Source organism: Mesoplodon mirus (genome assembly GCF_964341445.2).
Source record: "Mesoplodon mirus genome assembly, chromosome: 13".
In the NCBI taxonomy this organism is placed as follows: Eukaryota; Metazoa; Chordata; class Mammalia; order Artiodactyla; family Ziphiidae; genus Mesoplodon; species Mesoplodon mirus.
Genome location: NC_138989.1, coordinates 70,543,758 through 70,568,101, shown reverse-complemented (window position 1 = coordinate 70,568,101; position 24,344 = coordinate 70,543,758). Strand labels below are relative to the sequence as shown.

The 24,344-nt window shown below is 39.4% G+C and overlaps 1 protein-coding gene across 7 annotated transcripts in view; it reads left to right on the top strand.

The window, feature by feature from the left end:
- The window catches only part of CCDC68 (coiled-coil domain containing 68), a 51,044-nt gene extending 31,048 nt beyond the window's left edge, over window positions 1–19,996 (top strand). For 6 of the 7 annotated variants that reach the window (XM_082640151.1, XM_082640150.1, XM_082640149.1 and 3 more), the window contains 4 exons: window positions 5,784–5,889; window positions 7,197–7,280; window positions 16,532–16,608; window positions 19,026–19,996. In XM_082640151.1, coding sequence (XP_082496277.1) covers window positions 5,784–5,889; window positions 7,197–7,280; window positions 16,532–16,608; window positions 19,026–19,083 — 325 coding nt within the window. In that variant the 3' untranslated portion in view covers window positions 19,084–19,996. The remainder of the gene's footprint in view (window positions 1–5,783; window positions 5,890–7,196; window positions 7,281–16,531; window positions 16,609–19,025) is intronic. The other variant, XM_082640152.1, reaches the window with a different exon arrangement.
- The last annotated feature ends 4,348 nt before the right edge of the window (window positions 19,997–24,344 follow it).

Sequence of the window (24,344 nt, the reverse complement as noted above, 5' to 3'; positions counted from 1 at the left end):
GGTCTCCCCTTACTCAAAGAATAGCCTAGGGCTTCTTCCCTGAGCAGGGGGCTATGGGTGATTTAATTTCCCTTAAACATAGATAGTTTGATAGGTGCCATGACTTTCTTGAGTTGCAGTGAGTTTCATTCTACAATTCTGATAAAGAGATAAAAAATTCAATATGTTGTAACTTGGCATTTCTAATATTAGAAAACATCTCTGAGGATGATAACTTTTAAGTTTTTATAATTCAGAAGAAAAAGAGTTTCTTCTTGCATATGGATATGTATGTACCATTATGTTAAGCTAATCCTCACAATTACTTTTTTTTTTAACATCTTTATTGGAGTATAATTGCTTTACAATGGTGTGTATGTATATGTATAGCTGATTCACTTTGTTATACAGCAGAAACTCACAATTACTGTTAATGGGAGTAAAAAGGTTAGGCAGAAGCATCTTTTTTAAAAACAAGGTTGACCCATATTTCTACCACCACCAGTACTAGCTGACACATGCACAGTGCCTTTCAGTTTATAAATAACCTGAGGTACCTTATCTAATTTAATCTTTCCATCGACCTTCCAGGAAGGAAACAGAGCTTCTAATTGGTTACGTGACTTGTCAAGATCACTCAGCTTTCCAGAAGTTGTAGGGCTGGGAGTTTGGGCTCTAGTATTGCCGTAGCAAAGCCTGGGCTTGTTCTTCTATAGAGGAGACTTGACTTTTTTTTCTCTTATTTCTGGAAACTCCAGAGACCTTTTCTCTGACTGGTTTCCTCAGTCCCCTGTGTGGCTACAAGCAGAAGGCAGTTTTCCAACTTCTCTCTCTGCCCTGTGATGTCACAGACAAACACACAGGCCCGTTTTAGAATTATCCCTTGGGGAACACATTTGAGCTTTGTAAAGACAAGTAGTGTGTTGGCTTCAGCGTACCTGTAGAAGCTGCTTAGGGATGGTACATTCCTTAGAGGAAGAAACAGGGTATCTTGAAGATGTGGTTGCATGTCAAAGCATACTGTTGTTACTTACATTGTACACTTATCTTTGGTAGTTTTGAGGGCTGTCTTAAACCCCCCCCATCCTCCGCCCATTTAGTGCTACCACTGAAAACAACAATGGGGAAGATTTTGACTGGCAATAATAATACACATTCCTGAGTTTTGGTTGAAATGTGAACAGAGCTATACCTACGTCTTGTTTATTCTTTCACCTTGGTCTGGCCTGGGAAAGGTAAGGACCTGGCATCTCCTATTCTTATGGTTGTGATCGTCAGTTTCCCTCTCTTCCACTGGGGACTCACATTTAGTAATGGCCACCATAAAGGTCCAAAGAAACATCAAATCCTAAATAGCAGGAAACCTGAGTCCTTGTAGACTCTAGTATGATATTTTCATAGCTTCAAAGAAGCTCCAGGATGCCACCAATCTCACTAACTTCTCTCTCAAGTGGGAATTCCATATGGGGTTATTCATATGCCCAATGCCTGGCTATGAGTAGTGTGCCCAGAAGTAGCAGCATCTGGTACATGCAACATAGTTTCAGTTGCCACTTTTATTGCATTCATTTTGTCTCTCAGTATCTAGTTCTTTTTATTTCTTCTGGAATTTTCATTCCTATAAACAGCATAATGCATTAATCCCTGATAATAAGTACAATTTATAAAGACTTAAAAGGGTTATGTTCTGGGATTGTGCAAATATGGCCATCCTCATGTTCTTCATACCCTTTGCAATTATGTATTTATGTACCCTGAGTTCTAAGAAAATGTAAGATCATTTACAAAAACTACATAAAAGTAACATAATCCTTTAACTGGAAATAGATTAGGTGAGAAGGCCAAGGAGATACAAGAACAGGTAATATAATGAGGCTGGCCCACAAAATGTGTACACGTGCTCACAGTGGACCACTGATTCAATTTTAAATTTTCTAGCAGCCAACCCAACGAGAAAATTATGATTAGTTTTGTGATTCACAGTGTCCAAATGACTAAACCCAACCAGTTCTTTAGGAAACATCCAGTTCTTTTTAATGTATCTATAAGGCCAGAGAGGAAAATTTCCAGGATATGTTCGTAAAAAGTACCGTGAACGATGTCTTCAACAAAATCATTATAGTAAACACAGAAGCTGTACCTCAGAAAAAACTTTTTTTTTTGCGGTACACGGGCCTCTCACTGCTGTGGCCTCTCCCGTTTCAAAGCACAAGCTCTAGTTGCGCAGGCTGAGCGGCCATGGCTCACGGGCCCAGCCGCTCCGCGGCATGTGGGATACTTTCAGGACCGGGGCACGAACCCGTGTCCGTGGCATCGGCAGGCGGACTCTCAACCACTGCGCCACCAGGGAAGCCCCTCAGAAAATACTTTTAAAAAGGATACCATGGGCTTCCCTGGTGGCGCAGTGGTTGAGAGTCCGCCTGCCGATGCAGGGCACACGGGTTCGTGCCCCGGTCCAGGAAGACCCCACATGCCGCGGAGCGGCTGGGCCCGTGAGCCATGGCCGCTGAGCCTGCACGTCCGGAGCCTGTGCTCCGCAAGGGGAGAGGCCACAACAGTGAGAGGCCCGCGTACCGCAAAAAAAAAAAAAAAAAAGGATACCATGCCGCCAAAGAACAATTCAGTCAAAGCCGTTTGAACAGTGAGCAGCAGAGGGCAGTGTGGCAGGACTCAATAATGCTACCTCGGGTGGTGGAAGTTAACCCCCAAATAGATTTTAAAGTATTCTGACAATTGGATGGAGAGACAGTCCTCCATGATCTTGATTTCCTTTGACCAAGTCTTTGGCAGACATTGGCCAGCAGAGAGATTGAGGATGTGCTTCTCGCCTAGCACTTATTCTACCGTTATCCTATGTTACTAAAGACAAACCATTTGCTTTCACATTTCTGCAAGTTAAAGATAAGATTGACTTCCTCTCTTGAGCACTAGGGAATCTAACATGAAGAAGACCAGAAATGGTACTCTGTTCACTCTCCATCTGTGGTGATTTGAGAGAGCATCTTCAGTTCCCTTTCTCAAAAGGGTGGAGCCAAGGTTTTCCTCTCTCTTTGTTTGGGCTTTTTCTGTGCTCCCATTGCCGTTTCTAGGCTGTGGACTTTCTCGGCGCCAAGCCTAGCATCTATAAAGCAAAAAGAAAACCCAGGGAAGTCACCATTGTGTTGTTCCCTGGATCCCAGGGTCCCTAGCTAGTGTTCCTTCTTCTTTCCACCTTTCGGAGTCTTCTTGTGTTTGTTGACGTATAATGTTCAGGTTTTGGGTTGACTTAATAGGAAGAATAGGGGAAAACACATCTTCTACATCTTTCTGGAAGCAGCAGTTTTCAATTCTATTTTAATTTCAACATTGACTTTGTATTTATATTGAGGCATTAGGAAGCAAAGCATAAATCCTAGATACAGACGTTTGGCCTCCTTTCTTAGGCCTGGCCTTCATTATGTTTCTTCTTACTGTTTTGCTTTAGTACATTAAGACTGACTGCTTCAACTGAAAGCACTGAGTGCTTCAACTGAAAGATAAATAACAGAGATTAAAGGGAGCTCAAATGCAGCTTATTTAGCTATATTCTCACGTTCAAAGACCTTAAATGGATGACTAGGTTTTCTGTTTATTGAACAAACCTAAGAGAATTTTTTTTTTGCGACTTCCTTAAATCACTGTTCCAGTGTATAATGCAGATAAGTCTGAAACCCCTACGCTTTCCAGAGTGCTTCCAGAAATACTTTTCTTCCATCTTAAGACCTGTTTCAGATTTTTATTTATTTACGGTGAGCTTGATGGTAATATTCTCATGAAATACACGGGGAAATTTCCTGAATTTTCTATTTTGGAGAACATATCTACCCACTCCCATCCTTCTAAAGACTTTTTTTCCTTTCAGTCCCCAAGTTCTGGGTCATCATAAGACACGATGGGACCATTTTGAATACTCACCTTTAATAATATACAGTATTTTCATATTTTATGAATTTTCAAAGCTGACCTGGCTCTGCAAAGCATCCCAAGTTCTTTCTCATTATTCCCCAGGAAAGTCCTGAGTCTGACTGCTCTTTCCTCCTTTTCTTTTCTCTTTTTTTCCCTTCTTTCTGGAGCAATTTTGAATCTTAGCACCAGCTGTGGGCCAGATTTCTGTTTGCCTTCTGTGTCACTTTGATCCTTATGTCCACAACTCATCTTTTTTTTTTTTTTTTTTTTTTTGCGGTATGCGTGCCTCTCACTGTTGCAGCCTCTCCCGTTGCGGAGCACAGGCTCCGGATGCGCAGGCTCAACGGCCATGGCTCACGGGCCCAGCCGCTCCGCGGCATGTGGAATCTTTCTGGACCGAGGCACGAACCCGTGTCCCCTGCATCGGCAGGCGGACTCTCAACCACTGCGCCACCAGGGAAGCCCCAAACTCTTTTTTAAAGCTCTCTCATACAAAACTGAACAAGGGAAAAAATCAAGACTGTCTTAAATATTGCAAATTGCCTGAAAGTTACTCGGCTTTGAGTGACTTTATATTAAACATTATTGAGACAACTGTAGTGGATTAGTGCTGGGCTACTCAAAGCACTCAAAGCCTGGCTCATGGACCAGCAAGATCACTAGAACACCTGGAGCATGTTGGAGATGCAGACTCTCAAGCCCTTCCCCAGCCTATTGGATTAGAATGTGCATCTTAACAAGATCCCTGACAATTTAACAAGATCCTCCAATGCATATTAAGTTTGAGAAGCAATGTTTTAGTACATGATGTAAAACAAAATGGAGACTCTTTTTAAAAAAATGAGAACAAGTTCCGCTGTAGTGTCACATGAATTTCTATGACCTTTGTAATATTTGTAGAGACTGTGAAAATCAGAATTGCAATTGAATTGGATGTTGGCTACAAATGTGAAACCTTAATAAGCTAAAATAATATATTACTTTATAAAACGCTCATTTTCCGAAAGCACGTTCACTTTATCTCTTTAAGTGTACAGTATAATCTTTTAATGCTGTAAAGGTAGGGATTGTTATACCTGTTATACTGAGGCTTAGAAAGGTTATGTGACTCCAAAATTACAATGCTCCCAAGTTTAGTGGTCTTGTCTCAAGGCATTTTGCCTCAAACTCTAATAATATTGGCAAGAAGAGAAATAGTCAAAAGCCATGTAATCAATGCCAGTTACTTAAATGGAGCTTTGGGAAAGGATGAATAATCTAAATTCAAACTTCACTCATCTTTCTTCACCATGGTTAATGTGGACTCAAAATATTAGCTGGAATTTAATTTTTCTTTCCTTGCCTTATTTACATGTAGTAGAATTAGCAAAAATAGGAAGCCAAAAAAAAAAAAAAAAAGACAAAACAGGCAATTCACAACCTATACTAACCCCTGTATCCTTGGAAGTTGGTTTCTGATATGTGTGTTAAGTCTCCATTCCTGGCCCCATGTTCTAACCCTACTATCCCATACGTGTGTGTTCTGATGGATGCTAGGTCTGTGGATGCTCTTAGGTGAGACAGACTAGATATATAAGTGCATCACTGATTTGATGCCACTTGACTCAACTACTTGCTGGAGGGAGGGAGTCATGGGTGGCCAGAGAGGAGCTTTTGACATGAATTGATCCTCTCATTCAAGTTCATGTCTGAGCTAATCAGAGCATGCTTCATGACTGTTTATTTTCAGTGTGTCTTGTTTGGCATAAGGGACCCTGGGCATCTTACCCACATGTTGCCCAGTAGCAGAGTCATGTGTGAGGAGATCCTGGTAGCACAGCTGTAAAAATAGCTGTATAATGCTTTAGCAAATCTTTCTCTTTTTTCCTTTGCATTTCCAGTTGCCAGGATCTTCAAAAGGAGATATCCCTCCTCCAGGAGCAGATCTCTCATCTGCAGTTTGTGATTCACTCCCAGCATCAGAACCTGCGCAGTGTCATCCAGGAGGTCAGATTAATCAAGTGTGTTTCTCTGGTAGCTAGTATGTTTACAGTGAGAAGACCAAACACGCGTGGCTTGCCTGGACTCTACGAGCACGGAGATTCTTCTCCTCATTGACATTTCCTTTTTATCCCCATATGACAAGGCTCTGTTTTCAGTGTCCTCTTTTGTCTCCATGCCGACACCTGTGATGTTCTCAACGAAGATATTTGGGAAATTGTGCTTGCTCTTTAGATGTTTTGGTGTTTTTTTTTTTAAGTGTTCTGAGCCAGATACTGCACACTGTTCTTTAGCAGATTTTGTAGATTAGGAGATTCAGCCCTTTCTTGAAGAAGAAATGATCTGTTTTCATAACCTCATAAGTGGTTAATTTACGTAGAGGGTGTGTTAGCACAGGGCTGTAACCTGGCCCTTCTTTGCTGGGAACATCTTGGCAGGTGAAAGAGAAGAGGTCATCGCGATGGCAGCCAGATGGATGGTGAATTGCATACTCATACAGTTTACATCAAGATTTGTATTGATCTGGTTTAGACTTAAAACCAGAACTTCATCCATTCATTTTTTTTTAAAACTACCTAATATTTGTTTCTAAAAGGAGTCCTCCCAACTAACTCAAATGCCTTCTTGACATAAATGTAACATTCATGCTTGCTGCAGTAGGACCTCACCAAACAGCCAGAGGATTGAGTCATAGCCCTTGAGAGTCAGGGAGGACAGGGGGAATCCCGTGTCCTCATTTTACAGATGAGAAAACCGAGGCCCACAGCAGTTAAATGATAGAGCTAGCCTTGGAATCCACGTGTTTCTTCTCTTCTGGCACCGTCCTGGATATCACCCCACATCCCCCAGTTCCACGTTGTCTCTTAACACATGCTTTTCTTCCAAAGCAAAGTGGGCTCACCTTAATATACTGCTGGTTGACCAGATCTCTGCCGCAGGGAGCTTCCCCATACCAGACCACGGCCTTGCATCATGTCCCCTGGCCTCTGCCTGTGCAGGATGAAAACGTTAAGTGGCTGAGACACACAGCAAGGACCAGTGTTGCTTCCCACAGGATGCACTCCTGCTGAGTTTGGTTTAAACAGGTTTTCTAAAGATGAAAGTGTTTAATTGCACTGTCTGTGTGCTCTCGTCCCCAGGTGCCAATTTGTCCTGTTATTTTCTGTAGCCTGCTGAGTCCGCTAATGCTTGGGATTTAATTTTGTTGATTTGATAAGCATTACTTGACCACAGAAACCTGTACAGTCTCTGACTTAAGGAACTATTCTCTGTTGCCTGACAAGATTTTTGCATTTGTGTTTCTTAAATCTTAGATGGAAGGCTTAAAAAATAATTTAAAAGAACAAGATAAAAGAATTGAAGATCTGAAAGAAAAAGTTAACATACTTGAAGCCCAGGTAAGGATGGAATCTGCTCTATATTTCAGTATGAATGTGAGTGAGTGTGTGTTCAGTATATCTGTGAGCCTGTGTATGAATGTGTCCTGTGTGTGTGTGAGTGCTTGTGTGCAATGGTGTGCCATTGTGACACTGTGTCCAAGTATGTCTGTATGTGAATGTGTGTGTCTGTGTGTGACTGTGTCTATGTGTATGTGTGAGGACATGCATGTGTCTCTATGTGGGTATGAATGTCTTTTTGTGAGTGTGTGTGTGCATCTTCTATGTATAAGAATTATAGCTCTGTGGGGGAGGTACTCTTAATAATTATTAAAATATTAAGTATTAAACATAATTTTATATTATTAAATTATTAATATTAAATATTATTAAATAATTGTTGAAAGTTTATTCAAATGTTCCAGAATACTTTCTCTACTGGGGAGACCAGTGATACTATCTCTCGATGTGGACTTGAGTTAGAAGCTTGGTCAAGGCCCCTCTTGCGTGAACTCAGCTCTAGCCAGATAGCCGGGTTTGCTGTCTCCTGTCTTTGTTTCTTTCCCCCGTCCTGAGGCGTCCTATTCCTCCTCTTTCTCCATCCATACTTATCAGGGCCTCCAAGCTTTGCCTCAGGGCTCACCTACTTCAAGAAGCCAATTGAGGGGCTTCCCTGGTGGCGCAGTGGTTGAGGGTCCGCCTGCCGATGCAGGGGACACGGGTTCATGTCCCGGTCCGGGAAGATCCCACATGCCGCGGAGCGGCTGGGCCTGTGAGCCATGGCCGCTGGGCCTGCGCGTCCGGAGCCTGTGCTCCGCAACGGGAGAGACCACAGCAGTGAGAGGCCTGCGTACCGCAAAAGAAAAAAAAAAAAAAAAGAAGCCAATTGAGATTTTCTTATGCTTCAGTGTTGTAAAACTTATCATCAACCTTTAGAATACACTGTGGTAAGATGTGCTTTACTTGTGCCCACTCATCCCCGCCTTGACTGGGGAAGCCCTTTTCAGGCCTTGAGCTGCAGTCCTAGGCTGGTGGTACCCCTGCCTCACAGGAAGTACAGAGAAGCCCTGTGGTTATTGGAGCACCTGATGACCCCCAGGTGTCTCCAGCCCAGTGCTGCTTTGTGCTCAGTGTCACCCCTTCTGTCTCTGTTGAATAGCTCATCACAGACTGCCTAGACCGGGTCACCTTTTCTACTTCATCCCTCAGCATTGTGACTTCTCTGTGTGTCACGTTGTCCTGTCCTGTGGAGTACAGAGATGCTCTGTCTTCCATGGAAATCTGCTCATCTTTTGGAGCTCTTCTCTTCCCCAGGACAGACCAGAGCGGAGCTCCATGATCGGACTCCCAGCACACGCCTCACCAGTCTTTCTACCACCACATTCTTTCTGCTTTCCTCAAACAGAAGAAAAAAGTCATAATAACATAAAGAGGTTGTAAATATTTTGCAACTTAAGTTGTGTAACCATCCCCCAGTTTTGCCGTTTCTACCTTCCTGGGACCACTGTTCTCTTTATTTTAGAGGGTAAGCTCGTCGCATCTTGGGTTTTCCTTAGGTTCTCACCTAAGTAAGATGTAAGTTGGTTAGTTTACATCAGGTGATGTGATTTATGTCGCATTAGAGCCCCCTCCTCTTAAGAAATGTCTTTAAAGGCATTTCCTCCCAACTTTTCTTATGTAGTGGCCTTTTGACAAATGTTACTTGATAAAATATTTTTTCTTATAAATATTTTTCTTATAATATTTTAATAACTATTTTTTATTTTTTTACATAACTAACATGGTCATTCATCCCATACAAATTAGGAAATATGGATGAACAAATATAACAAGAAAACCACTCAAACATACCATCCAAGGGCAATTATTCAGCACAGTTGTGTATATCTCTGTTTCTGTGGGAATTTTGTGCCTGTTACATACTTGTGTGTATATATTAGAGATACAGACTATATATGGCATCATTTTATTGTGTTTTTAAACTTTTATTTGTTTCAACAATTTTCTCATATCACTAGTTACGTTAAGTCTGTAAATACTTATTGAGTGGCTACTATGGTGTAGGCACTAAATTTGGATAAACGATGTTGAACAAAATAGACATGAGCCCTGCTCTCTGGAATTTACTAACTGGTGAGGGAGACAGATACAAATATATTAATATGTAACTAATAATATCTTGGAAAGGTTCTGCAGGAAAAGGACAAAATACTCTGGGCAATAATACCTGGATGGAGAAATGTATATGGACCATTTAGATTGGTGGGTGGGAACAATCTCTCTAAGAAAATGAATTTCAGTATGACCTTTGTGGAAAACTGGGTCATAGGGCATGTCAGGTAGCCAGACAACAGGCCATTGTGGGTGCTTCTAATCTAAAAGAGCTATAAATAGTGTAGGATGACATTGGAAATGTAGGAAGGTGCTAGATCATAAAAAGCCTTTAGGCCATGCTAAGGGCTCTTTTTCTCTATAGAACAGTATAACAAGAAAGTCTTTGCTTACCAGGCAAATTAAATTTACATTATCTTTTTAAAGAGCCACCAAGGTTTCCACTGTATTGCTATGAAATAATTTAGTTAACTTAATCCCTGCTGTTGGATTGTTTTCCAGTAGAGCTTTTGTAAACAGCAATGAATTCAACAGACTTTTACAAACATTACTGATTATTTGTATAATTACTTCCTCCCTTAAGATACATTTTTAGAAGTTGAATTGGTAACTCGAAGACTATCCATCTTTAAGATTGTTGATCTGTGTTCTCTGAATTTCCATGTCTGCTGGATCAGACATCTCCCTCAGCTGCCACAGCTTCACCTGCAGCTGCCTCTGCTCTTGCAGTTAACTCTTTACTCACTTTTGGTCTTTCAGTTCTGACATTTCTGATCTGCTAATAGCCCTCTTTTTTCCTCTTTATTATTAAGGGATTTCAATATTTAAAAATCCTTTGAGGGGGCTTCCCTGGTGGCACAGTGGTTGAGAGTCCGCCTGTCGATGCAGGGGACACGGGTTCGTGCCCCGGTCTGGGAGGATCCCACATGCCACGGAGCGGCTAGGCCCTTGAGCCATGGCCGCTGAGCCTGCGCGTCCAGAGCCTGTGCTCCACAACGGGATAGGCCACAACGGTGAGAGGCCCGCGTACAGCAAAAAAAAAAAAAAAAAAAAAAAAATCCTTTGGTATCATTCTAATGAAATCTAAGAAAGTAGAGATGAAAAACACACGTGCTCAGATTCCTATTTTGAGGCGGAATTCTCATTTAGATTCAAGTTTATCTGTAATTCAAGGCAGTCCGGTGTAAGGTAGGGGCCTAACTTTTTAGCTGTCTCACTTTATTGAGCAGTCTGGCCTTCCTTCATGAATTTGAAATGTCGATATATCCTAGACTAAATTTTTATGCTGGAAATCTGTTCCAATGGTGTATCTGCCTATCTGGCTCCAATGCCCTACTGCTTTAATTATCATACATCTATAATACATTTTAATTGGAGACGTTGTTGTCTTTCTCTGATCTTTCGTTATGATCCTAGGCTCTGGTCATGTCTAATTAAGTGTTAGCCCTCATCACAGAGTCAGGGCATCAATGGTGCTACTGCCTCTAATTCAATCTTATATTTTTAGTTGTGTCTCTATTTATATCATCCCCAAAGGTAATTTTATTGTCCTAAGTAAACTGGCAACTTAACCTATACACTACATTATCCAATTGGCCTTTTGGTGTAATAGCTAGACCAGAATAATGTATTGCTTCCATTGCACTGCTTCTATATCCCCAAATTTAGCAAATAATTGCAGACTAGCCACTCAGTGTGATAGGAGGAAGCAATAGATTGTGTTCCCCTCATGGAAACTTCTTGGTTGGATGCAGTCTGCCCACGTTGATGGGACAGCATCTCTCAGTACTGCCTAAGATTCTCTGTATGAAGTTGATTCAAACTACTATTTTCTAACATTCTCTTTTATTTAAAAAAGTCTTCAAATAATAGCAGTATTGATGAATGACTTTTATGACCTCAAAATTTATTGTCTTCAATAGATAAATCATTTCCTTCACTGCAGGGAATGTTACAATGCCCTTTTCAGCTTTAAAAAGCCCAGCCAAGCCACATTAGTTTATTTATTCAGCAAATAGTTTTGTGTGTTTATGATGTACCAGGAAATGTTCTAAGTGGTAGGTACATGGTAGGAACAGGACACACTGTCCTGACTTCATCTAGCTTTATTTTAATTGAAGATACATACAGTAAATACATAAACAAGTAAGTACACAACTTAATTAGGGAGGGGTAACTGCTCCGAGAAGAGTAAAACAATGTGACAGTTATAAAGTGATGGGAGTCGGGGAGAGCATCTGTGAGCCTGTGATCTTGGACCAGGTACCTGAATTTAGTAAGTGCTTGAGCTGGAGTGAACCTGTTTCTAGTCTAGCCCTAGTCGATACTTCGTTATGAAGATCTTAAACTGGGAGGACATATGCAGGGGTATACTACCTTGCACACAAACTTAGGACTATCCTATTTTGAAATAACAGTGTGAGCCGATTCAGTTTGTGAAAAATTGGTCACCAGAGCTGCATAACCCTTTTAAAGACATCAACTTTCTAAACCATACAGACAGCATAGTTTTCTCATCCATAATAACTCATCTCTTTTAAGGCATGCTACATACTTCATTTTGTTTAATCTTCAAAGCTACTCTGGGAGAAGGTTATTATTTATTCCCTCAGGGATTAAACTGAGATTCAGAGAAGTTAAGACACTTGTCCAAAATCACTCGGCTGCATTTGAGTCTTCCTGACTTTGAAGCACATGCTTTTCATCCCCCAATATCTACTTATCTAGGTGATCAAATAAGTGTGTGCATGTGCAGATATGCATGTGTGTCAATATACACACAGTTGTATTTAAAAATGATATATATTTCAGGCTTCCCTGGTGGCGCAGTGGTTGAGAGTCCGCCTGCCAATGCAGGGGACACGGGTTCGTGCCCCGGTCTGGGAAGATCCCACATGCCGCGGAGCGGCTAGGCCCATGAGCCATGGCCACTGAGCCTGCGTGTCCAGAGCCTATGCTCCGCAACGGGAGAGGCCACAACAGTGAGAGGCCCGCGTACCACAAAAAAAAAAAAAAAAAAAAAAAAAAAAAAGATATATATTTAGAAATGAACAGATATAATGTTAAATTTGCAGGATCATTTGTATATATTTTAGCCATTGTCACAGTTACTACATTAAATGTTTTTCTGTTTTCCAGTTTTTTGACTCATGGAAATGAATACTTTTTTCTGTGTATTCTTTTCTATCCTACCAAGGACTTCCCCCCACTACACACACACAAGGGGATAAAATTCACTCATCTAACTCTGTCCTTTTTTTTTTCTTTTCAATCTTTCAGGATTTTAAACCTCTTTTAAGTATCACCAGAAAATTTCTGCTTAACTCTGCCAAAATTATTTACTTTTCTTTCTACTTTGGCATATCTTTCATCATCTTAATTTACAGCTCTGAAATTCATCTCACATTTCACACATTTCTAACTTCTTCACTAATGACATGCTCATATGAAAATGCATCTTCAGAAATGACTCCATTTTCTAGACTTTGAAGAGTATTCTACTTTATGTAATCACCATCATCCCTAAAATTTAATATACTTCCAAGAGCATGTTGCTAGAAGTTTAAGTATGCAAAAATTAGGTTCTTTTGGAAAACTGTGTCAGTGAACTATCCTTGGATAGAATCATAATAATGGTGGACTGAGTCTGGTCATTGATTTGTAATTTTGTAAACTAATGATGAAAACTCATGCATTTGGTTGTTCTAGTTAAAGAAAAGCATATGAAAGCCCATGAATCAAAAATAAAGACCTAGGGCTTCCCTGGTGGTGCAGTGGTTGAGAGTCTGCCTGCCGATGCAGGGGACACGGGTTCGTGCCCCTGTCCGGGAAGACCCCACATGCCGTGGAGTGGCTGGGCCCGTGAGCCATGGCTGCTGAGCCTGCGCGTCTGGAGCCTGTGTTCCGCAACGGGAGAGGCCACAACAGTGAGAGGCCCGTGTACTGCAAAAAAATAAAATAAAAAAATAAAGACCTAAATCCAGTAGATGAAATAAATCATCACAGAAGTTGAAATATATGAAAATAAAGATAGTCTAAACTGATAACTCTTATGCTTCTGCATTGTTTGGAAGGCAACAACTTGAGAAAGTAGGAGTTTATTTTGGAAAAACTCCAAATAGCTTCTACATACTTGTCCAGCCACAAAAATACTTTTATTCCAATGCTTGTTGTCATCATGATATTGTGTTTCAAGTTGTGCTTCATAACTTGTAAAGTACTGTACAGAGGGGAGTTTTTCTTAGCCACGTACTTGGCCCTGATATATGCCTGCACTTGTTTGGAGTGTATATTCGATATATCTCCATTATACAAGGAACAACTATATCATCCATTTGTCAAATCTGAAGTACATTTCCTGAGTGAGACTTAAGTGCTTAACTCTTGAAATATCACAGTGAAATGATTCATGTGTGAAGATTTTTGCTCCATCTTTTAGTTATTATTCCGTGTAGATGCTGAGGGATAAGAAGGTACAAAATTCACATCTTGTCTCTGCTTTCCTTAGTTCAGTAGTTCTTCATCTTAACTGTACATTAGTATCACCTGTGGAGTTTTGAAAACTCCTGAACCTAGATTACAACCAAATTAAATGGAACCTTTGGGGGTAGGACCCAGGCATCACTAGATTGTAAATCTCCCAGGTCATTCCAATATACAACCAACATTTAAAACTACTCTGGTCCAGTGGCTCTCCGATGTGAGCAGACATCAGAATCATCTGATGAACATCTTAAAACACATCACCCGGCCACCCCGGGTTTCTGGCCCAATGGCTTGGTTGGGAATTGAGGATTTGTAGTTCTAATGAGTTCCCAGGGGATGTTCCAGTTGTTGATTCCAGGACTACACTTTAAGAACTGTGCCGTCATCTTTTTTCTCTCCCTATTTTCCACCTAACCCATTTCACCTTGTCTTCAAGGTCCAGGTTAAACGTCCTTGTGTAGGAAAATTATTCTAGTCACACTGATTTCTGTTTATACCTTTGAATTACTGGCTGCCTTATGGCATCTCTTGAATCGCATTTAATTTATTTATTTTTAATTTTTGAATGGTCACATATTTATCACCTCCACCATACGGTGCATCCCGTGTACTAAAAGGGAAGATACTATCCTTTCTTGTGCTGTGTCACATTCCCTCTGCTCCTGGTATGGTGCTGCAGACATGGCAGGGACTGAGTAACTGGGTGTATTGCAGGGGGCTGGATGTTTGGGGTAGATTCATTGTTGACTAATTCCCTGACAGTTTGCTGTCTTCTCTTTCCTATATATCATACCTGGAATCCTTTCAGAAATCACTGAATCTCTTTATCTCCTGGGGTCCACCGATTGCTTATTTGTAATATAACGAGGCTGGGCAAATTACTCTGGTCACAGAAAAATAACATCTTGCAGGGAAAAGAGAATGAGCTTTGGAGTCAGACGGGCCTGCATAAGGGCTGCACATTTGCAGACCCATGCTGCATACACTACCTGTGGGTCATTGGAGGCAAGATTCCTCGTCAATTTGAGTTTTGCCAGCCTTATTTCTTTCACACACATAACAATGAAAGTTACTCCTCAGAGATGAGTTTTATCGAAGAAAAGAATGTCTGGAAAACACCAGGCAAAAGTCTTGACATTTGCTAGGTACTCAGAATTATTAACTCTTTTTCTTCCATCAAAATTCTGGTGTCTATTTCCCCAAACCATGCATTCTGGTGCTGGCTGACTCCAAACCAGCAGCTGGAGTCTTACAAAATAACTTTTAAACTTCAATTATATGACTTTTTAAGTCCTTCGTTTCCTACAAGGGAAGGGAGCTGGTGTGTTGCTGTTCTTTGAAAGCCATGGCTCCTCTTCTGCCTTCCTCCCACGGTTACCTTTCAGGCCCAGAACTTTCTGTGCAGATGTATCCTTGAAAGACTTCTGGCCTGCCCATGCAGCCAACTGGCAAGTCAACCTTGGGCATGAGTCTTCGCTGGAAAGTCTCACTTTCCAGATCTGTAAAAAGAAATTGTTCGGCTTGGCTGCATTGTAGAGAAAGTATTGTCTCTGGACTGGGAGGCCCTGACTTTGTGAGGTTTTTTTCTTTCACTTTTTCTTTTTATTAATTTTTATTGGAATAGAGTTGCTTTACAATGTTGTGTTAGTTTCTACTGTATGGCAAAGTGAATCAGCTATACTTATACATATATCCCCTCTTTTTTGGATTTCCTTCCCATTTATCGGAGGACCTGACTTTGAATCTTGAGTTCTGCCCTGAACAAGATGTTGGGCACTTAAACTCTTTGGACCTCAGTTTTTAGATATAATAATGGTCCTTGGACTAGAAAGTCATAACCAACTGCCTTTCAGTCTTAAAATCTGTGCCAGACACTGAGCTGAGTAGTTTACGTACTTTTATTTCATTTCAGAACCTGTGAAGAAGGGACTATGATCATATCTGTTAATACAGATGTGGAAATTAGGCACAGAGGATAAGTAAACTAAATGAGGTCACACAGGTAGCAAGTGGTTGTGCTAGGATTTGTACCTGAAAACTTAAACGCTTTCCCTTCCTGTTATTAGCCATTGCATTATCTGCCAGAATTCCAAGGTGCTTCCAGATTTAAAATATTATGGTCATATGATATCTGTTTCTTCCACCTTATATATGGTAGTCAGGACCACTACTACTAGAGACGAAGAAACTGAGGCTTCGATGAGAAAACTGAGGCTAAGGATGCCGTGAACCAAAAGAACAGATGGTGCCTATTTTCATGGAGTTTCTAATCAAGAGATTGCACAAGAAAGACAAATGTGTAATAAATATCGTGCATGTCTTTCAAAAGGTTCTTTAATAGAGTCCTTTCATGAAGTTCTTCGCATCTGTCCATATAAAAGAAACTGTACATTGAAACAGAGAGTTCAGCTGTTGAATTTCAGAGGCTAAGTCAGAATACTAAATTTGAATCCCTTGGTAAATTATGCATTTTTCAAGGAGTGTTTGTATTTTCAGAAGTAATATTTGGGGACTCGCAACTGGCTACATTCTGTGTTCTAATACAGTGACTGGAACAACAGACTTACTGCTAAAGAGGGATGTAGATGGTGGGTCGTCCAGAAACACTAAGCACATGGCTAGCAAATGTGCTAACACACATGTGATCTCTGCACAATTTTTGTTTTCTATTTCAGAACAAAGAACTAAAAACCAAGGTGGCACTTTGGTCTGAAATTCCTAGGCCGAAGGTATCCAAGGCCGTCTCTACAAGGTAAGGCCTCTCTTCCCCCACCACCATCTGCCTTCACGACCCCTGTTGAGCATGGTTGACATTTATACCACTTGAGAAATTATCCATTCAATTAATACTTACGTAATCACGTGTTTACGGTCTGTCTCCCAGTTCTTTGAGAGTGGGAACTCTATTAATCTTGTTAACCACTGAATCCTTGAAGCCTGATATATGAATTCTTACCTTATGAGTAAATGAATGAACAAATTTAGATATTTTTTTCCTCTTCTTTGGCATAAAACAAGCCCAGTCTTGGCTTCAACGCTTAATCCAAACAGTACAGATTATCTCCTCCACCATCCTTGTTCCTCCATTGCTCATATTTTCTGTGTTACCGATGGGCATTTTAATCATAAATCATGTGTATTTATTTAAGTTTCCATGTCTGTCTCTCAAGTCAATTGTAAATGTCAAGGGGGCAGGAATAGTTCCTTGTTTTTCACTTTATTTCCTGCATTGTTAAGGACAAGTGTCTTCAACAACTACCTAATAACGAATTAATGAAGCAATGATAATGACCCCTAAAGCAATGGAAATAATAGTTGAAACCATCAAATCACTTTCTAATGTTGACAGAATCAGAAGTGACAGGTTTGTTAAAAAAAAAAAAAAAGACTTCTGGGCTCAAGTCTCATTTCCATAAAATTCCATGAAATTATCACTTAAAAGAAAACATAGTCTGTAATTACATGAATCATTTAGAAAGTGATTAAAAAATTCCTGTTCTAGCAACTTTTAAATTTCCAGCCTAGTCTCTCTAGGGCCGAAACCCATTTTCTGAAACTCTCTTCTGCACAGTGCCTGACGTGGAGAATCAGGTCCCCTATGATTAGCCCCAGTCTAGGGATTCAAGTAGATCTTTCTCCCTCTTCAAGACACCCTGCAACCATGCTTCACTTTGCTAATGATGTATGTAATTAGAGACTAGAGATGAAGCATTATGCATCAAGTTTTCTAAAATCTTTGGGCCCCCAGAGGCTAAGTCATTAACTTTTTGGCCAATAGCCCTGCAACGTCTAATAAAGAAAAATTAAGCCCGAGAAGTATTAAAAGAGGAAGTGAAATGCCCACATTTCAGAAGCAGTAAGAGAAGCAGACACTTCAGAGCAGGAAGAGATGAAGCGTTTAGAATAGAAAGGGAAGCATGACTTTCCAAGGAAAGGGAGGATGGTCGATTTTAGCTCCTTTACCAGCTACATCCTCTTGGGGTAGTGAGGTATCATGGCCAACTTCAGCTGTTTTGACCCTGGAGGGAATGGAGCCAGAGTGGAGGAGAGGAAGGAGCAACACGTGGTCTCCATATTGTACTGACTCCAGTATTGCGTGATGAGACTCAGGCTGGTACAGAGGGGATGAGTTTGAGAGAATGACTTCTATGGCCAGTTCTTTAGCTGCAGTTCATTAATAAAGGTAGTTTTAAAGACTTTTTTTCTCCCTATGACTGAGGAAAGGTCAAATGGGAAATTTTCCTAACTGAAATAGGGTAACTGGAATGAATATGCCCTTTGTTTTATGATTTTGGTAGAAATTCCAATAGTAATGATATATCTATAATGGTAGGTCTCATGTTTGCAAAATGAAATCTGACCAATTGGCCGTTTGAGAATGTAAGTGGTAGTATGGTTTGGTAAGTCTAGATTCACCAACGTAGAATGGAATTATAACTCCCGGGAGGAATTAGAATGTAAAAGTAGCTGTTAATGCAAAGAAAAACAAGCATCACATATATTTAAAAATTATCTTGGCAAATCTCTTAAATCACTCATAAAATAGAATTCTCTCAGTCAATGCAAAAAAAAAAAAAAAGTTTTTTTTCCCCCAAGCATTAGAACGTATAGATGTTTCTTATGTTGAACACCAGAGAAATGGTTTGCTGGATATTAAGGATCAGGTTGTTAGAAAACAGCAACAATAAAACACACATATATACATATATGTGTGCACACACATATTGATGTGTGTGTGTGTATATTTGTGTGTGTGTGTGTGTACATATTTTTTTAACTAGACTCACACAGTGAGGAGAGAAGTTTAGGCTATGAGAAACCCACAGAACTAAAACATCCTGACGGAACAGTTGATTTGTGTGTCCCATCTCCAAGTCACTCTGGTGCATGTCTTCACTGAGTAGAAGGGCAGACACACTCTCACTCTTCCTCACTCCTGTCCTCTTACAACCAGATGCATTTACCTAAGGTTAATGCAGCCCTAACGTGCTTCTACTGTGCCTCATGGGGAATTAGAATCAATCGATTAACCATCATCAATTCAGTTAAAGCAATTCGTTCAGACTTGGTAGTACAGCAGTAGTGGAGATGGTAATGAAGGTGGTACAGCAGTTATGTCAGTAAAGCTTTATGTGCTCGATTTTGATAATTGTGTGGTCTTTTCTACAGTGAATTGAAGACTGAAGGCGTGACCCCATATTTGATGTTGGTTAGGCTACGGAAATGAGCCGCCTGGCTGAAGATCTGAGTGAGAAAGATCACTACCTGCATCTTATTTACTCCTTGAAACACAGTCTAAATTTACATATTAAAACTGCTCAATGCCAGTATTTAATGGAATATATTGTATTATATTTAATTTATACATCACTAACTTTTCAGGAAGATGACATTTCAGAAAATCAAACCAATATATGTTCAAAGAAAGGAACTCTTTCTTCAAAACTTACTAATGGATGAAGAAACCAGATGGTTTCCCATGATGGAAGATGAATTTTTCTTTAAACTTTAAAAAAAAAACTGAATTTTTTTTTTGGCAGATTTTTGCTGAAGGAACTGGTTAAGGTTGTCAACTCTGATCTTTTGATAGTGGTTTTTATGTACAGTCATCCCTAGGTATCCACAGGAGATTGGTTCCAAGAGCCCCCTCGGGTACCAAAACCCATTCAGATGCTCAGTCCCATATATAAAATGGCAGAGTGCAGTTGGCCCTCTGTATCCATGGTTTCCACATCCATGGATTCAATCAATTGTCAGTGTGGAACCTGCAGGTACAGAGGGCTGACTGTACATAAATATAAGGAAGAATATACAGGCATGCTTCCTTTTACTGTGCTTCACAGACTCTGTGGTTTTTTTTTTACAAATTGAAGGTTTGTGGCAACCTTGCATTGTCAGATGATGGTTAGCATTTTTTGGCAATAAAGTGTTTTTAAATTAAGGTATGTATATATATTTTTAGATATAATGCTATTGCACACTTAGGCTACCATATAGTGTAAACATGACTTTTAGTTTCACTGGGAAACCATAAATTTCATGTGACTCACTTTATTGTGATATTCTCTTTAGATTGGTGCTCTGGTACTGAACCTGCGATATCTGTGTGTGTGTGAATAAATTATATATTTTAAAGTTGACTTTTGGATAATAAGAAATATCTTACCATGATATAAATTCATCTCCTAACCCATGGTTAGTGGGAGAGTTATTCTCTACTGAATTAAGGGCAGAAAAAGGAGTAGATTCTTTTTAGCTAATTCCCCAAACCAAACAACCCTCCAAAGTCGAGAATTCTGGCTGCTTCACAACACCTTAGGAGGCTGCTGTTCTTCAGCTGGGATTGAACTTCGGTTGCTAGAGGCAACCCACACATCGGCACAAAGAAATACACTTTGTGATTCTGCCTTTGTGACTGATTTTCTTCTTGATCTTTATTAATATTATCTAAGTAGAATGTTTAGGGGAAAGTATAGACCACAGCGCTGTTAGCTCATACCTCCATAAAAAGGTATTCATTCTGGGTTCAAAGGAACAGTGGCTGCTGTCTGCAGCCAGGAGGAATCTGAATTCATGAACTTGGAATTATATGTCTAGTGATTTTATGAAAGTGACTTAAATTTTGATAAATGCATTAATTACAGGTGGAATTTGTGATTGCTATAAGTAAAAGAAAACTCTAACTTGTAGAAATACAAACATACTGACACTCAGGAAAGCAGAACACACTTCAGCGAAAGGCATAATGGGAGACCTTTGTCATCCTAAAAGGTGAATTACCTGTAGGCTTTTTGATCATTCTCTTTGGTGTATAACTCTAAACATTTTCTCAGGAAAGATGCTTCATGCCTTTCAAGGTGGAATGTGAAACATCTGTATGATCTATGAAATATTTAAAGGTATTTACAAATGAGATGAAGTAATATCTTTCTAAATTCAGCAGAGTACTGTAATCCTTGCAGTGTTGCGTAACTATGTGTGTGAGTTTCATACTTCTTGTTTCTATTGCTTTGTAGTTTTTAAGGTGTAGTTATCTAATAATATTTAGGACACAGTCACCCTATGCCAGGAACAGTTCTAAGTACTTCACCTGTATTAATTGCTTTAATCCTCCCAACAACCCTCAGAAATAGGTCATATTATTATCCCTATTCTTCAGAGGAGGATACTGTCATTGATTAAGTAATTTTCCTAACTGCTAACTATGGAGCGAACATTTGAACCTTTGACTTGGCTATTGATACTCCTACCTGGTGGTCTGAGACACCTCCCAGCTATAGAAATGTCTCTCTTTTTGCTACTTTAACAAACACAGCTTTTTTGTTGGCTTTCTGCACCACACTGTGGATGACAGTCAGAAACAACACTTACTAATCAGGTAAATATTTTGCTGAGATGAGTTGGCCTTTCACTGTTGGTCTACCCTCGTGAGTACTTAGTACAGAAAAGCTTCCTGCTAAAAATCTGCTAATTTTACCTTTATTATTCATGCCTTTATGCCACATTGAAGATTTTTGGTAATGCATTTCCTGGCACATCTGTAGGGGTGTTGGGATCATGAATTCTGCTTTAAGCATCTGCAGTGTGGTAGGAGATTTCACCTTTCACTTAGAGATCACTTAGATTCCTCTTATACCCCAACCATCATGCTGGGTTGTAATAAATGTGAGCTTTTGGAATGGACCCATCTAACTGACCTAACAACCTGGATGATTTCCATTAGAATAATGTATTTTCAAATCAAAAATGGAAGGACACTGTTGAATTTTATTTGGGTTTCACTATATTCATTTTTGAACACAGAAGTACAGTTCAATGTAATACAGGTAGGACCTGCTCATGTGGTCTCCAGCTTCACTTTGGGATGGTGTTTGGATCTCTTGAGAATAAGAATAAGCAGCTTCAGAAGCCTAAAAAGATCTGAACTCTTCAAATACAAGAGTATTGTTTTACTAACATCAGTAGATAATTTATATGTCACGTATGGATTATTTCCTATCTCCTCATCGTTTCGGCTTCATCATTTGAATTCTTTCTTTAAATAAACATTTTTCAGTGATAAAAAAAATCACTACAATGGAGAATGAAATTTATGAGTCTAAAAGTAGTACCACACAGAAAATACAAAAACAAAAACCTCAATTGTAGTCAAAGTATTTGTACTTACAATTATACTAATCAAAATATTGGATAAGAAGGTCTGAGGTGGGCTATGAAGTAACTACATGGAGGTGGGAGATGAAAAGAAACTTAGTTTCACTTTGATTACATATATTGTTACAAATTATTAAGAAATGTTTAAACAATTGGTATAATATATACCATTTTAATAATTGCTTATGATATGCCTTAAAATAAAGAAAATTGATGCCATATTTTGCGGGTTTTGTTTCTTTTTACATTAAAATTATTATGCATAAATGAATTAAGTAGTTGTTATTTGACTGTTAATGACAATATAACCCATAATAAATAGATTGTTTTTGTCAGTGAGCAGATATTTAGATAGCTCCTTGAATTTTTCTCCGAATTTTCTGTGAATCCAAATTAACAGTGAAAGTAATCTATTATGTTTTTATTCTAAATTTGAAAAAAATGGTAGCATTATAAAATTAAGAACACACACTTTATCGAATTCTTTCATACTGCTTCACTTTGAAAATTCTTACCTAACCTGAAATCTTCTGATCTGAAGATAATTATAGAATCTTTATCAATATCAGAGTAGGAATTCAACCTATCAATAACTAAAAATTCTTTAAACAAATATCATAAACATTATAATTCCTTTCCTACATCTCTTCCTTCCTTCCTTCATTTTGAAATATAACTCAACAATAAAAATAAACCACAAATATTACAACAATGGATAAATATCAAATTATTACACTTGAAAAAATCCAAAAGAAAAACAGAGGATATACCATATTATTTTATGGGGACAGAGAGCAAATCAGTATTTGGGGACCGGAGTAAAGGGAGAGAGTGTGAAGGAGTACAGGGAAACATTGGGAAGTAATAGCATGTTCAGTGTGTTGATAATGGTCATATTTTCGTGGGTATGTTTTATGACAAAAAATCAATAAATTGTACAATTTAAACATTTACTTCAATAAAGTAGTATAAAAAATTTAAGTTAACACTATGTTATTCTACAATCCACCCAGTTCGTTTCTCACACAAGATTCATTCATTTCTTCTTTCACCAAATATTTATTGGGGCTCTCTATTTGCCAGGCACTGTTCTAGATGCCAAGGCGACAGCAGTGGGGAGAGGGAAGAGGTGCATCTGGCAGGGAAGAAAGAAAAGCGGAAAATCTCTACCTTCATGGAAATATCTTCCAATGATGAGGAACAGATAAACTCAGGGAAGTCCTATGGACTATGAAGAAAAGTGAAGCAGAACATAGGGAAAAGGAGTTACCAGGGGTGAAAGGCTGTGGCAGCAATTTTTATCTGACTGATAATTGAAACTAAACTGTGTATAGATTGGTCAGTTACATAGGATACTGATTTTAAATAAGACCTCTCTCTTTGAAGGTAATATTTAAGCAAAGATAGGAAGAATGCTAGGGAAGTGACTGGAAGGAGATGTTTTTTGGTGGAAGAGGGGTCCAGGCAGAGGCAAGCACAAGTGCATGTGTCCCTAGGGGCAGGCAGGCCAGGTGTATTCCAGAATAGCCAGGACATCAACTGGACGGGCATGTAAAGAATAAGCCCCAGTACTGTCTAAATTATTCTCCACGCAACGTATTCCTTCACATTTCCATTGTATAACTCATCCCTTGTATTTGTTTAGTTAAGTTATCCTTCAAGTTCTTTTTTGACTTCCTAGTGGTGGTAAGCTAATGATTTTCAGGAATCTGTATCTCAATCCTCTCCTTTGCCCATGTTTCCCTGACATACTGAGCAAGCTCATGTTCTGTGGAAGGGGCAGTGAAGAGAAAACTGCCCTTAAAAGGTTCATTTGAGAAGTCTTGTTTTGACCTACCCTGTTGGCCTAGAGGACTCACGCAGAACTGCTCTTGGGAGTCAGGGGAGGAGAAGGGGGCCCGTGAGGCTGGGTGATATGGTTTCATAATCCAGTGTGTTGACTAACATGATGCCAAGTTGCTCCTTCTGGTTCATTTTTTCATGAGAGTGAATGAACTCATGATGTAAGTTTCTCTAGGGAATCAATGAAAGAGACTGAAATCTGCTTTTTTTTTTTTTTTTTAAACCTTCTGGTTAAAGGTTTAAAAAAGAGAGTCTTTTTTAAGAGAGTCATTCTCTCAGAGACCTACAGAAATGGTCCAAAGTGATGATAATTTCAAAAATCTGGTTCTTATCACAAATTTTTTCTATTACTTACAATATAGCCTCAGTCAAATTATAATTAGTGTGTTGGCCTCCTAAACCATAATGCAAGTCCCCTAAATGAGTTTCTAACAGAAGAGCAATGCTCACACTCTTATTACAGCTATTCTTTCTCCACAAGTAGTAATCCAT